A 13,366-nucleotide genomic window follows, 5' to 3' on the forward strand; every position below is an offset into this window, starting at 1 on the left:
GAGAAAATGCTTGAATTTGGGGCAGAGTGCTTGAAAATGCTTGAAATGATTTCCATTGGCGTGTTTCTTGACTCATTAGACCACATTCTTTTAAATGAAAAAAATGTCAAAAATAAAAATGCGTAAAAATAACCTGTCCTCAATATTGGGTTGTCATGTGAATTGTTACTTCCCTCTACTGTTGCATCTAAGAGGACAGGTTTATTAGACTACTGTATACATGGAATTCTGGCTCTATTTCGAGAAGTGAGTCTTTTCGGCTCAGCTCTCTTTTTGGGATCCAAACGGCTTTTTTTTCTGGTGATATGTTATCAATAAAAACATTCTGCACTTTTACGCAATGTAGGCTATTATACAGACGGACAGACAGACAGACAGACATAAAGATAGATAGATAGATAGATAGATAGATAGATAGATAGATAGATAGATAGATAGATAGATAGATAGATAGATAGATAGATAGATAGATAGATAGATAGATAGATAGATAGATAGATAGATAGATAGATAGATAGATAGATAGATAGATAGATAGATAGATAGATAGATAGATAGATAGATAGATAGATGGATACTTTATTTATCCCCGTATCCTTGTGTTGAAAATAAAACCATAATAAAGGAAAAGGAATATAATACATAAATGCCCAATGTAACGTGTTGATATAGAGTATTTAAATAGTGCTACATAAAATACACACTGTAATATAAAATAGGGTAATATGCAAATGTGTAGGTGTGGTTTAATGTGGGATTTTTCTCCTCCGGGTGGAGTTAAAGAGCCTCATGGCATGAGGAAGAAATGATCCCCTCAGTCTGTCCGTGGAACAAGACTGTGACAGCAGTCTGTCACTGAAGGTGCTCTTCGGTTTGGAGATGAGATTATGCGGGTATAGTTGGTACTTTTTGCTGGTCATTTGGTTTCACAAATTAAATAATGATATTCTATTTCCACTTCAAACTCCAAAATAATTTTATTGGTGTGATTTGAGAAATGTCTTTTTTTTTATTCTGGGTCATAGATTACCATTAGGGTGGAATAATGGGTACACAAGTCAGACCAGTTGAGAACCAGTGGTTTAATGCATTACCTATTTGAAATTGAAATAAATTAGATATATACATACATATATACTGTACATTTTTTTGCCAGCCAACACTCTGAAAAGTCCTGGGTTGAAAAAATGAGGGGCCAAACTCACGAATTTGAATTCTTTTGTACCATTGGCACCGTCCTGTGGGGAAAAAAATAACTAAATTTCTGTCTTCTTTAGATTGTTTTACCTTCATGGAATGTTTTCAATGTAAAGTCTTATTTTTCTCTTTAAGTTTATAATGCGTGTTTATCCTTGAGTGCCATGTCCAATCTTTTTATCGATGACAAGACTGTTGGGTCGGGTTGTGCAAAGTGACTTGGTTAGTTCATTCGAGTCGACGCCCAAAATTGACTTTTTTCGTCTTACTTTTGAATATCGTCTTGTTTCCGTGTTTTGCTTTCTTTAAAGCTCCTACGAGAATTCGCGAAACGTCCAATTGCTTCTCAGCGATAACCATCCACATGTCTTTGATTGTATGTGGCTTTGCTTAAAACTGAAATTCAAGTGACTATCATAATAAATCTTTTTTTTTTATTACGAAAAAAGTCTTCCTGTGCCTTTTTATCTAAGCCATCTTGCAAGTACCGTTTTTTGTTCTTGTGAGAACAGATACTCTCGTACTTCTCACACAATTATTCCGTACTGTGGTTGATGTAGTGACTTGCGAAAGTATTTGGCCCCCTTGAACTTTGTGACCTTTTGCCACGTTTCAGACTTCAAACATCAAGATATAAAGCTGGAATTTCTTGTGAAGCATCAACAATAAGTGGGACACAATCATGAAGTGGAACACACTTTATTGGATATTTTAAACTTTTTTAACAAATAAAAACCGAAAAAGTGGGTGTGCAAAATGATTCAGCCCGGTTGAGTTAATACTTTGTAGCGCCACCTTTTGCTGAGATTAGAGCTGCAAGTCGCTCGGGGTATATCTCTATCAGTTTTGCACATCGTGAAACTGATATTTTTGCCCATTCCTCCTTGCAAAATAGTTCGAGCTCAGTGAGGTTGGATAGAAAGCGTTTGTGAACAGCAGTTTTCAGTTCTTTCCATAGATTCTCAATTGGATTGAGGTCTGGACTTTGACTTGGCCATTCTAACACCTTGATATGTTTTTTGGTGAACCATTCCATTGTGGCTTTTGCTTTATGTTTTGGATCATTGTCTTGTTGGAAGACAAATATCAGTCCCAGTCTCAGGTCCTTTGCGGACTCCATCAGGTTTTCTTCTAGAATGGTCCTGAATTTGGCTCCATCCATCTTCCCATCAATTTTGCCCCTGCTGAAGAACCGCTTGCCCAAACTATGATGCTGCCACCACCATGTTTGACCTCTGCAGTTCATCCAGGGTGATCATGGGCCTCTTGGCTGCATCTCTGATCAGTTTTCTCCTTGTAGGAGCTGAAAATTTAGGGGGACGGCCCGATCTTGGTAGATTTGCATTGGTCTGATACTCCTTCCATTTCAATATTATTGCTTGCACAATGCTCCTTGGGGTGTTTAAAGCTTGGGAAATATTTTTGCATCCAAATCCAACTTTAGACTTCTCCACAACAGTATCTCGGACCTGCCTGGTGTGTTCCTCGTGCTTCATGATGCTCTGTGCGCTTTAAACAGACCTCTGTGACTATCACATCACATTTATACAGAGACTTCATTACACACAGGGGGATTCCATTTATCATCGTTAGTAATTTACATCAACATTGAATCATTCAGAGATCCTCACTGAATTTCTGTAGTTTGCTGCACTGAATAAAGGGGCTGAACAATTTTGCACACCCATTTTTTGTTTTTTTATTTGTTAAAAAAGTTTAAAATATCCAATAAAGTGTGTTCCACTTCATGATTGTGTCCAACTTATTGTTGATTCTTCACAAGTAGTTACAGTTTTATATCTTGATGTTTGAAGTCTGAAATGTGGCAAAAGGTCACAAAGTTCAAGGGGGCCAAATAGTTTCACAAGCCACTGTATTTGCTAATGGCGGCCACTACCGTTCCCACCAAGCCCCAAGCACATTCCGCCTTATCTAATCTCAACTCGAAGATTCCACAAAGCAAAGTGGCATGAAGATTGTGATCTTAAATGCCACCTCGCTTTAGTATACTAAACAACAGTGCTTTTTCTTTGTGTGTTGACGCAGATCCCGGCCCCATGGATTTCGGAAAAGACCCTGACGTTGACAAGACTTCGGCCAATGAAGGTGAGCTACGTGAAACAGAAAGAACTTGGAGGATATTTTCCGTTCCAACGCTTCATGACTTCCTTTTTCCGTCATTTGTAATTGTGCAAATTGTTGTAGGATATATTGAAATGTGTCACTGCATTGATCAGGGGTGTCCAAATATTTTGTTCTTGGGGAAAGATAGGGAGAGTGAGAAAGCGGGAAAAGGGTGAAGGAAAGAGAAAGAGAAAGAAAAAAAAAGAAAGACAGAAAAAGAAAAAGAAAAAAAGCAAAATAGAGGGAAAGGCAAAGCGAGAAAGAGTGAAAGAAAGAAAAGAGAGAGAAAGGGTGAAAGAAAAAGGGGAAAAAAGAATAAGAGAGAAAGAAATGGAAACTGTAAAAGGGAGAGAAAGAAAGAACAAGAGAAAGAGAGAGAGAGAAGAAAGAAGAGTGAAAATAGAGGGGGAGTGAGAGAGGGGGCGAGAGAGAAAAAAGTGAGTGACAGAAAGAGAAAAAGATCAAGAGAGAGACAGAGCATTAGAAAGAGAGAAATAAATAAATAGCAGAAAGAGAGAGATAGTGAAAGAAAGAGACAAGAGGGAGAAAGAAAAAAAGTGAGAGAAACAAAGAAAGATAAAAAAGACAGAGTGAAAGTAAGAAAGGGAGTTAGGGAGAGACAATAATAGAGAGAAAGATAAAGACAGAGACAAATGAAGAGAAAAAATAAGAGGAAAGGGGGAGAGAGAAAGACAAGAAATACAGAATAAATAAAGTGACAGAGGGAAAGGGAGAGAGAGAGTAAGAGAGAAGAAAAAGAAACAGGGAATGAGAAGAGAGAGAGGAAGAAATACAGCACTAGTTATTTTTTAGTCATGCCTGGCTTTAGCAACATCCAGGGGACATATTTCAAACTGCAATTCATTTTTCAAGGAATCTCCCACTTCCAAAGTGTTGCTTCCTATATCTAGTGATTTAAGTGTGTAGGCAGCCCCTTGTGCCGATTAGGCATAGTAAGGCAGTGTGTGGAGAAAAGCCAAGACGTGGAGTTTTTTCTTTCTAAAAAAATGAAGTCCATTTGTCATTGTCGGGGCACTAAGGGGTGACGTTTTGTGCACGTCTGTAGGATCGCAATGGCCATGGTGACCAAAATCGTGTGATCACGTCACCGGAAACATTAGGCGCTGAAAGTTTTTGTAAAGTTCATACATAAGTTCAGCGTTATGGCAACAAAATGTTATTTTGCAAGCAAAATGCATTTGTGTTTATGGAAAGCATGGTTCTGATATCACTTGAGTAAAAGTTAAAAATTACTATAATATATGTAATATATTACTGATCTTCATTTCCTCCCCTCTCGCAGAATACTTCTTTCCCGGTTGGCCATCCCATTTCTCCACGCCAGCCTCGGCCGGTGCGGACCCCTCGTCGGTGACGCTGGTGTCGGAGCGGGACAAGAACGGGGCCTGGCTGTACACCCTGGACCCCATTCTGCTCACCATCATCGTGATGAGTTCGCTGGGTGTGGTTTTGGGCGCTGTTTGCGCCGGCCTACTGCTTTACTGCACGTGCTACTACGGCGGCCTGTCTGCGCGATCCTCAACCACGCTGGAGAACTACAACTTCGAGCTATATGACGGCATCAAGCACAAAGTAAAAATCAACCAGCAGAGGTGCTGCTCCGAAGCCTGAGACCGGGAGGGGCGCGTCACCAGGACCTTGGGAAACCTCCCTAGTTCGCTTCTGATGAACGGAAACGCCGGAAAAACGCGTCCTGGATCAGCCGGAAAGAAGTGATATTCAGGAGCGTCCGGAAGCAAAAAAACTAAGTCCAATTTGTGGACAGAAAAATGCATAAATGGTCACATATCAAGCGAATGCCTTGCTCCTGATGGATATCCGACAAAAAGACATGACTTTCTAAGGAAATTTTTTTGCCTTTTTAAAAACTTTTTAGTATGATTTGTGTATGTTTTCAAACACTTGCCATAGGCTTGTGAAATCGGTGGCATATGAAAAAAACAGTGATTGTTTTTTGTTCAGTTTTAGGAACAGTTAAGCTGGTGAAGCGTTTTTAGACTTTGCGTTGAATAGTTTTGAGGCTTAAAAGGACAGTGTGTATTACGTAACGCAGGTGCGTCAAACATACGAGAGGATTCAATCCAACCCAACATACATTTTTAAGTGTGATAAAAAAACAGGGTTTGTACGTGTGCTGGAGATCCTTGCAAATGCCGCAATTTTAATGTCATGTTTTCAAGGATTGAAAAGTGTTTGAATTTTGGGTGAAATGCTTTTACATCCTTGAAAATGTTGCCATGTTTCTGAACAAGTTTACTCAGAAATGATGCAGACACTGCTCTCTGGTGGCTTCGCTTTGCCATTTCAGTTCTTCTTTCCTCGTGGTATTGTCATTTGAAACCTCATTGCCCCCTATTGGTCACCTCTAAGAGGATAGGTGCATGCTATACCTAAAAAGGGCACGATGAAACGTGTACCTATTGATTATCGACACTTGTAATGGGCAATGCAAAAATTTCGGGTATTATTTCCCAGTGGTAAATTGTAATACGAAGAACTTCATCCAACTAAAAATGCTACGTAATACTTTTATTTTCACCCCATATGACCTATATCAAGAGATATTTTGTCTTTTAACAGTAAGCGCAAGCGTTTTATTCAAAAAACGTTGACATTTAAAAATAGGACATAAATATAAGAAATATTGTAATATTACAAAACACTGCAGAAATACTACCAATATATTACAAAAATAACTACGGAAATGATAGAAAAATACTACAGTAAGACTACAAAAATATCACTGTCAAAAATACGACAGTAATAAAAAAATACAACTACAGAAATATGACAGTAAGTCTACTGAAATACTACAAAAATTCTATAACATGCTAAAGGTCCCCGGTTCGAGACTTGGTGGAAACATTTGTTGGGCTGGTGAGAGATAGGCGCCCTCCAGTTAATGAAAAACAAAGCTAAAATTTTCGAGTTGAAATTGTTTTACTGATCTGGCCCGTCTAAGAACAGAAAGTCTGGATCCAGCTATGGGTACCCCAAAAACTCGAAAAGGCCCTACAGAAAAAAATAAGTGGTGTTTGTAGTTTGTATTCTTTTTTTGTGCTTTTGTAGCACTCATTTTTAGTTGCACTAAACAATACAGCAACATCTAATGGTCAAGTAATACACACTGTCCCTTAAAGTCAACACATTTTTAGCATCGCCATGAATTAAAACGGATGGGAAATCTGAAATCCGAAAACACCACTACGGAGTTGTGCTTTAGATTCTATAGTTTGTCTATATGCGATATAAATATATATATACACAATTTTATGTATATTTTAGTTTTCGACAGACTGTATAATGACACTGTGTGAACTAAATGTCAATGATGAGTTATTTTAGCGCAACCTATGGATTGCCAAAGAGCCGACGAGAAGCGGAATGGAATTTTTGTCGGATACACAATCGAGCCTTAAGCTATCTGCAGAAAACGCTGGAGGAGGACAGCCATTTTGAGGGGCCAGTGTGGAGTGGGGGGCATTCTGAATATTTGCAAGACAGAGAGAAGGGCGTGTTTAGAGGAACGTTTGTCACCGATCACCGCACAATTAAACAGATATCCATCCTTTATCTTTAAAGAAACTATCCATTTATTGCCTTTACGCATGTATTGGAGCTGTTTCACATCTTTAGTATTATTCAAGCAAAATGGCCCCGGCCGATAGAAGATCGGATTCGGTTCCTTGGAGAGGTCGGTAGACCCCACAAAGCAGACCACATGAGAACAAATGTTTATCGATTTTGTTGGTATTTTGAAGGGGTGTAAAACCTTGCTAAAAACACTTGCTGAGACCTGAAGAACAAATGTGTATATTTTCACAAAAATCGGTTCATCCGTTTTGGAGCTTATAAATCACACACACACACACACACAGAAATAAGGATTTATAAAGTAGTTTAGATTACAGAAAAAAAATTAAAACCCTTCATGTATTTATTTCAAATGTGAGTACCGGTAATTATATTTCAAATGTCTAATTTATTTGTCAATTGAATAGAATAGAATATTTAAATTTAAAAATGAGACCCGTGTTTGAAAATCAAACAAGAGCTACCTTGATAACCAGAGGATCCCCACCGCTGCAAAAGCAAGAACCTACCACTGTGTGTAGTTCAAAATTATGAGTCAAATATAAGATCAAAACTAAAAATACCATAAATTCCAAACTACAGAGTACACCTGATTAAAAGCCGCATACGCAAATGTCATGAAAAAACTCAACTTGTTTTTTTGTACAAGCCACACCGTATTTTAAGCTGAAGGCTTAAATAATTATATTAATGAACTCATTCCAAAAAAAAAAAAAAAAAAACCATCAGGAAAATGTCTGATTCAGAAAAGTAACATATTATAATGCATTTAACAAACTCGTTTGTGGACTTTGTCTGCAACTGTCAATCTTAACTAGCACAGCGGCTAATAACAATTATGTTGGCATTAACTTATACATAGAAATCAAAACGAAACTAAAATTCAGAAGTCCGTACAATCACAACAGCCGGTACGCATGCTGAGCCATACGACTGATCTTAAGCTCTCCCATTCCTTGCGCACATGACGAAGTGAAAAAGTATTGCTACCAATGCAAAAAAGACAATACATAAAGGCTTGCAATCTTTTAACAAGTATTGTTAGCTGATTGAATATTTTTGAGTGACTCGTTATCGGGGGTTTTTTCCAATCGGGCCGAAAACAGCGACATATGTTGGGCTGTGATCAGTCCAATAACTGTTAGCCTGATAATTACCATGTAACTTTCCTTAGTTAGCAACTATTGTCGACATGTATGATTTTTTTAGTAGTAGCAATACGATTACTAAGTATTAAAAGGACAGTGTGTGTTATCTAGTGCCCCCTAATGGGAAAAAAAACTTCATTCTTTTAAAAAAAAAAAAAACCCATAATGATTTAAATAACAGGCAAAAATTCCTAAACTATCCTTTTTTTAGAATTCTTATAAGGCTAAGAATGTGGAATTTAATTTAAATAACCTAAAATCGTCCACAATTTTGCTGCTACGGGTACCCCAAAAAACTTCAAAAAGGCAGGGCAAAAAAAAGAGAAATAAGAATAATAAGAAATAAGATGCATTTTGGTGACTTGGAGTCTATGTTTGTGTTGTTCCCCGTGCTTTTTAGCCCTTGTTTTCTCTTGCATAACACATTACAGCAACATCTAGTGGTCAAAAAATCCAAAGTGTCTCTTTAAGGAAAGAAATGTGCACAATCACGAAATGCTTGTCAGTAATCTGTAGCATTGTTTAAAGAAAAAAGGTATGTTTTCAGAATTTGAACAAGCGACTTCAACAATTAATTCTAAAAAATAGTTTGATGTGTCCAAACTATTTCACATTCAAAGGTCCGCGCTTGTGTATTTTTTTATTCCTACAATGCCTTGCAGAAGTATTTTCCCCCCAAGAACCTTTTGACATATTGCCATACTTCAGTCTTCAAACTTAAAGCTAAAAAACAAAAAATATATATATAAATGAATAATAAATAAAAATAGATCAACAACATGTGAGACACAATTGTGAAAACATGCAACATGTATCCAACATTTTAGATTGTGCTAACAAATAAAAAATGGAAAGGTAGGCGTACACAAATACTGCTCCTCTTTGACATTCTCCTTTTGCTGTGATCAAAGAAACAAGTCTTTTTACACATCTTGAAAAATAAGTTTATGCCCAGTCTTCCTTACAAAACAGCTCAAGTTAGGTTTGATGGTGATTGTTTTTGCAAATAATTTTTCAGATCTTCCCATATATGCTCTAGACTATAGGTTTGAGGTCTGGACTTTGGCTTGACCATTCTAGCATCTTTATATTGTTAGTTTTAAACCATTTCATTATAGGTTTTGCTTTATGTTGGGGTCCATTGTCCTGTAGGATGGTGAACTTGCACCCCATTCTTAGGTCTCTTACAGACTCCAAAATATTTTCTGCCAGAATCGCCCTGTTTTTAGTTCCATCCAACTTCCCATCAATCATTACAATCTTTCCAGTCCATGCAGAAGAAAATTAACCCCAGAGCATAATGCTGCCACCACCATGTTTGACAGTGGGGATAGTGTTTTCAGGGTGACGTGCAGTCTTAGTCTTATGCCAAACATTCGTTTATTCAGAAGTCATCAAAAAATGTCTGTAGTCAGTTGGCTGAGCTGAAAGAGCAGGGTGCCAATATTTACACAACTCCTACTTTTCAGTTTTTTCTTTGTAAATATTAAATGAAACATTAAAGGGTTAGCTTCCACTTTACGAATGTGTCTTACATGTTGTTGATTCTTAGAAAAAAAAAATCAGTTTTTCGCTTTACGTTTGAAGCTTGAAATGTGGCAAAATGACAAAACGTTTTTGAGGGGGCCAATATTTTCACTAGGTACTGTATTCCGAGTTTGCCGGCTATTTTCTTCTGTTTTTTTTTTTTGTTTGTTTTGTTTTTGCAACTTACAGCAATTGAAAACTTGGATAGAGCAGCAAGTTATTCGCTGGTCATTATTTAATTTCCATGCATGTGAAAAAAACTACAGACAAGAATTGTTGTAGAAAAAAATGCTTATCGGTTGTTCGGAATCAAAAAATAACGACATGGATTCTGAAAGTGTGTTTTTCAGACTGCTTTCCAAGTGCCTTGGAGCAAACGTGATCTCTCGTTCTCTCTCTCGCTCCCTCTTTCGTTATGACACTTGACACTTGAAGTCATTGTGCGAGAGCAAACAGTTTGTCACACACGAAATTCGTGTTACCTCCTCGATCTCGATGGACACAAACGGCACTGGCCGGATAACCTTTGTTTGTACAATTTGTACAGAGAAATGTCTTTTTTAATGTTATTATTATTTAATAAAGGCTAAACAACTCCAGGTTGGATTATTGTCAAGTTTTTGATTATTTGCTGTTAGTGTTTTTGTGTGAGTGAGAATTTTGTTTGGTAGAGTGTGATAAATAAAAGGTGAGAAATTTGGATATAAATTATGACTATTGGATGTGGGATTGTTGTGTTGTTTGTTGCGACTGACATCTCAGGTGTAAATGTCTTTTCTTTTGTATGAGAGATTTTAATATATGTGTGACAGCTATTTGTGAAACGTTCCGTCATTGCATGAGAGATTTTAACAAATGTGTGAGGGGTGTGGGTGAACATTTTTGTCATTGAAGTCTGTGGGTGAGAGGTTTAAACATACATATAAAAATTTGGGGTGAAGTTTTTGTCCTTGATTGAGGTCCGTGTGTGAGAGGTTTTAACATACTTGTGAGAGTTTTTGGTGGAGGTTTTTGTCATTGATTGGGGCCTGTGTGTGAAAGGTTTAGAAAAAGGTATGAGAGTTTTTGCTAAAAGTTTATGTCAATGATTGAGGTCTGTGCATAACAGATTTTGATACATGTGTGAGACTATATCGTGAAAGTATTCGCCATTAATTGAGGTCTGTGAGTGAGAGGTTTTATCTGAGGGAGAGTTTTTGCTGAAAGTTTTTGTCATTGAATGAGATCTGTGTGTGGGAGAGATTTAAACATGTGTGAGACTTTTTGGTGAAAGTTTTTGTCATTGATTGAGGTCCATGTGTAAGAGGTTTTATTTGATGTATAAAAGTCTTTGTCATAGATCTAGGTCCATGTCCGAGAGGTTTAACCCAAAACTCTCATCACTTGTTGAGGTAACTGGGTGGGATTTTTCAATATACGTGGGAAAGGTTTTTATGTGAAACTTTCCGTCATTGATCCGCCGGTCCGTGTGTGTCTGAGGTTTTAACATATGTGTGAGAGTTCTTGGTGAAAGTTTTGTTATTGATTGAAGCCAGAGTGTGAGAGGTTTTAATACATGAATACATTTTTTGTTATTGACTGAGGTCCATGTGTGCGAGGTTTAAACATTCATGTGAGAGTTTGGGGTGAAATACTTTGTCACTTAATGAGGTCAGAGTATAAGAGGTTTTAATATATGTGTGAGACTATATTGTGAAAATACTCGTCATTGATTGAGATCACTTAGTGTGAGAGGTTTAAACACATGTGTGAGTTTTTGGTGAAAGTTTTTTGTCATTGATTAAGGTTAGTGTGTGGGATGTTTTAATATACGTGGGAAAGGTTTTTGTAAAACTTTCCCTCATTGATCATGGTCCGTGTGTGTCTGACGTTTTAACATATGTGTGAGAGTTCTTGGTGAAAGTTTTGTTATTGATTGAGGCCAGAGTGTGATAGGTTCTAATACATGTAGAGATTTTTCGTTATTGATTGAGGTCCATGTGTGAGAGTTTGGGGTGAAATTTTTTGTCACTTAATGAGGTCAGAGTGTGAGAGGTTTCAATATATGTGTGAAAGCTTTTGGTGAAACTTTCCGTCATTCATCGAGATCCAGATACTTTTCGGTTTGCAACAGTTTTTTTGAGGAGTTTACTTGGTGCCCAATTAATTTTTTGATATGGGTTTAAGAGAAAGTAAGTATCACATATGTTTTATCTTTCGTGTAATCATGAGTTTTATGTGTTACAACACATTTTTTATTCTTTTTCCTACAAATAATCTTGTGTTGCCAGCCCATGTGTGAGAGCTGCTGTTATTTTTGTGTCCATGAAATGGCCGAGGGTCAAACGTTGTTATGATTTAATGGCGCTGCGGAAGCTTAGCTGCTCATTAACACATGGCCATAAAATCAACACACACACAAAATTCTACTATGTGTGAGAGCTTCTCAGTGGGAGAATGATGATACTATCGCGTTTGATGACTAAATGAAGCACACATTGCCCATAATCAAAAAATGATTCGTTAACAGAGACAGGTGATAAAAAGCTAAGATGAAGATTTCCTGCTAATATGTTTACTCTTAAACTGTCGAATGACTTTGTCACAAAAATAATTGCTAGGTATTGTTAGGATTGCAGTGGTTTTATGCTCTCAATTTTTATATTATTGCTCGCACAGTGCTCCAGGAGATATGTAAATGTTACAAAAGCATTTCCTATCCCATTCCCTCTTTTAATTAATGCTGCCATAGTGCCTCATAATGCTGCCTGTTCAATATAAACTGAGACTAAATGACACAGAAGTGCACTCTGTTTGTCATTGTTAGTCATTTAGGTCGACATTGGATCATTCGGGAGGGCAACACGGCAGCGCAGTGGTTAGTGCGTGTGCGTCATGAGATCAAACCTTTCTGTGTGGAGTTTGCATGTTCTCCCCGTGCTTGTGTGGGTTTCCCCAGACACCCCGGTTTCCTCCCACATTCCAAAAACATGTATGTCAGATTGATTGGTCGGTCCAAATTGTAACCTTGGTGTGAATGAGTGAGTGAGTTGTCTGTTTCAGTGTGCCCGCGACTGGCTGGCAAACCAGTTCAGGGTGTCCTCTGCCCACTGCCAGAAGATAACTGGGATGGGGCACAGCACCCCCAAGACCCTACTGAGGATAAGCGGTGCAGATAATGGATGGATGGATGGATAAATTATTCTGAAGTTAGTTGGCTGAGCTGAGATAATAAGGGGGTAATAATTTTGCCTACCTTTCTGTTTTTACGTTGTAAATGTGATGTAAAATTTGGAAATAATTTGGTTGCGCTTCAGGATTGTGTCTCACAAAACATTTTTCCATTCTTTAGCTTTTAATTTGAAGCCTGAAATGTGGCAATATGACAATAAGTTCTCAGGCTAGCAATATCTTCATTTGGCACTGTACAGGTAAATATTCAGAAAAATGCCTTCCTAATTTATTCAGTTGTTGGTGTTTTGGCATCACCATGGCAACCAATGTGACGCTGCTCTGTGTTTCTAATCACCAAATGATTTGGATGCTTTTTTATTCGAAGGCACAATCATTACACATTGTTGCAACACTACAAAAGAGATTGTTTATTTTTTCATAAGCACCCAATGCATGTCCCCAATCAACTGTCCCATTTTGAGCCTGCTTCATAATTAACTGGCCGTGGCTGCATTCAATTTCTGCGTTTTGTGTGTGTGTGTGTGTGTGTGTGCGTGTGTGTGTGTGTGTGTGTGTCAAAGTTTAGTTAAGCCCGCTAATTA

At 37.7% G+C, this 13,366-nt stretch overlaps 1 protein-coding gene across 1 annotated transcript in view; it reads left to right on the forward strand.

The window, feature by feature from the left end:
• Window positions 1-10,215, forward strand: part of LOC148353279 (neuropilin-2-like) — a 175,978-nt gene extending 165,763 nt beyond the window's left edge. The window contains exons 17-18 of the mRNA XM_088353589.1: window positions 3,244-3,303; window positions 4,625-10,215. Of these exons, the coding sequence (XP_088209715.1) occupies window positions 3,244-3,303; window positions 4,625-4,953 (389 nt within the window). The 3' untranslated portion in view covers window positions 4,954-10,215. The remainder of the gene's footprint in view (window positions 1-3,243; window positions 3,304-4,624) is intronic.
• Window positions 10,216-13,366: the final 3,151 nt, after the last annotated feature.

The sequence above is a fragment of the Urocampus carinirostris genome, chromosome 14 (assembly GCF_059441175.1).
Source record: "Urocampus carinirostris isolate Australia breed hairy pipefish chromosome 14, RoL_Ucar_1.0, whole genome shotgun sequence".
Classification (NCBI taxonomy): Eukaryota; Metazoa; Chordata; class Actinopteri; order Syngnathiformes; family Syngnathidae; genus Urocampus; species Urocampus carinirostris.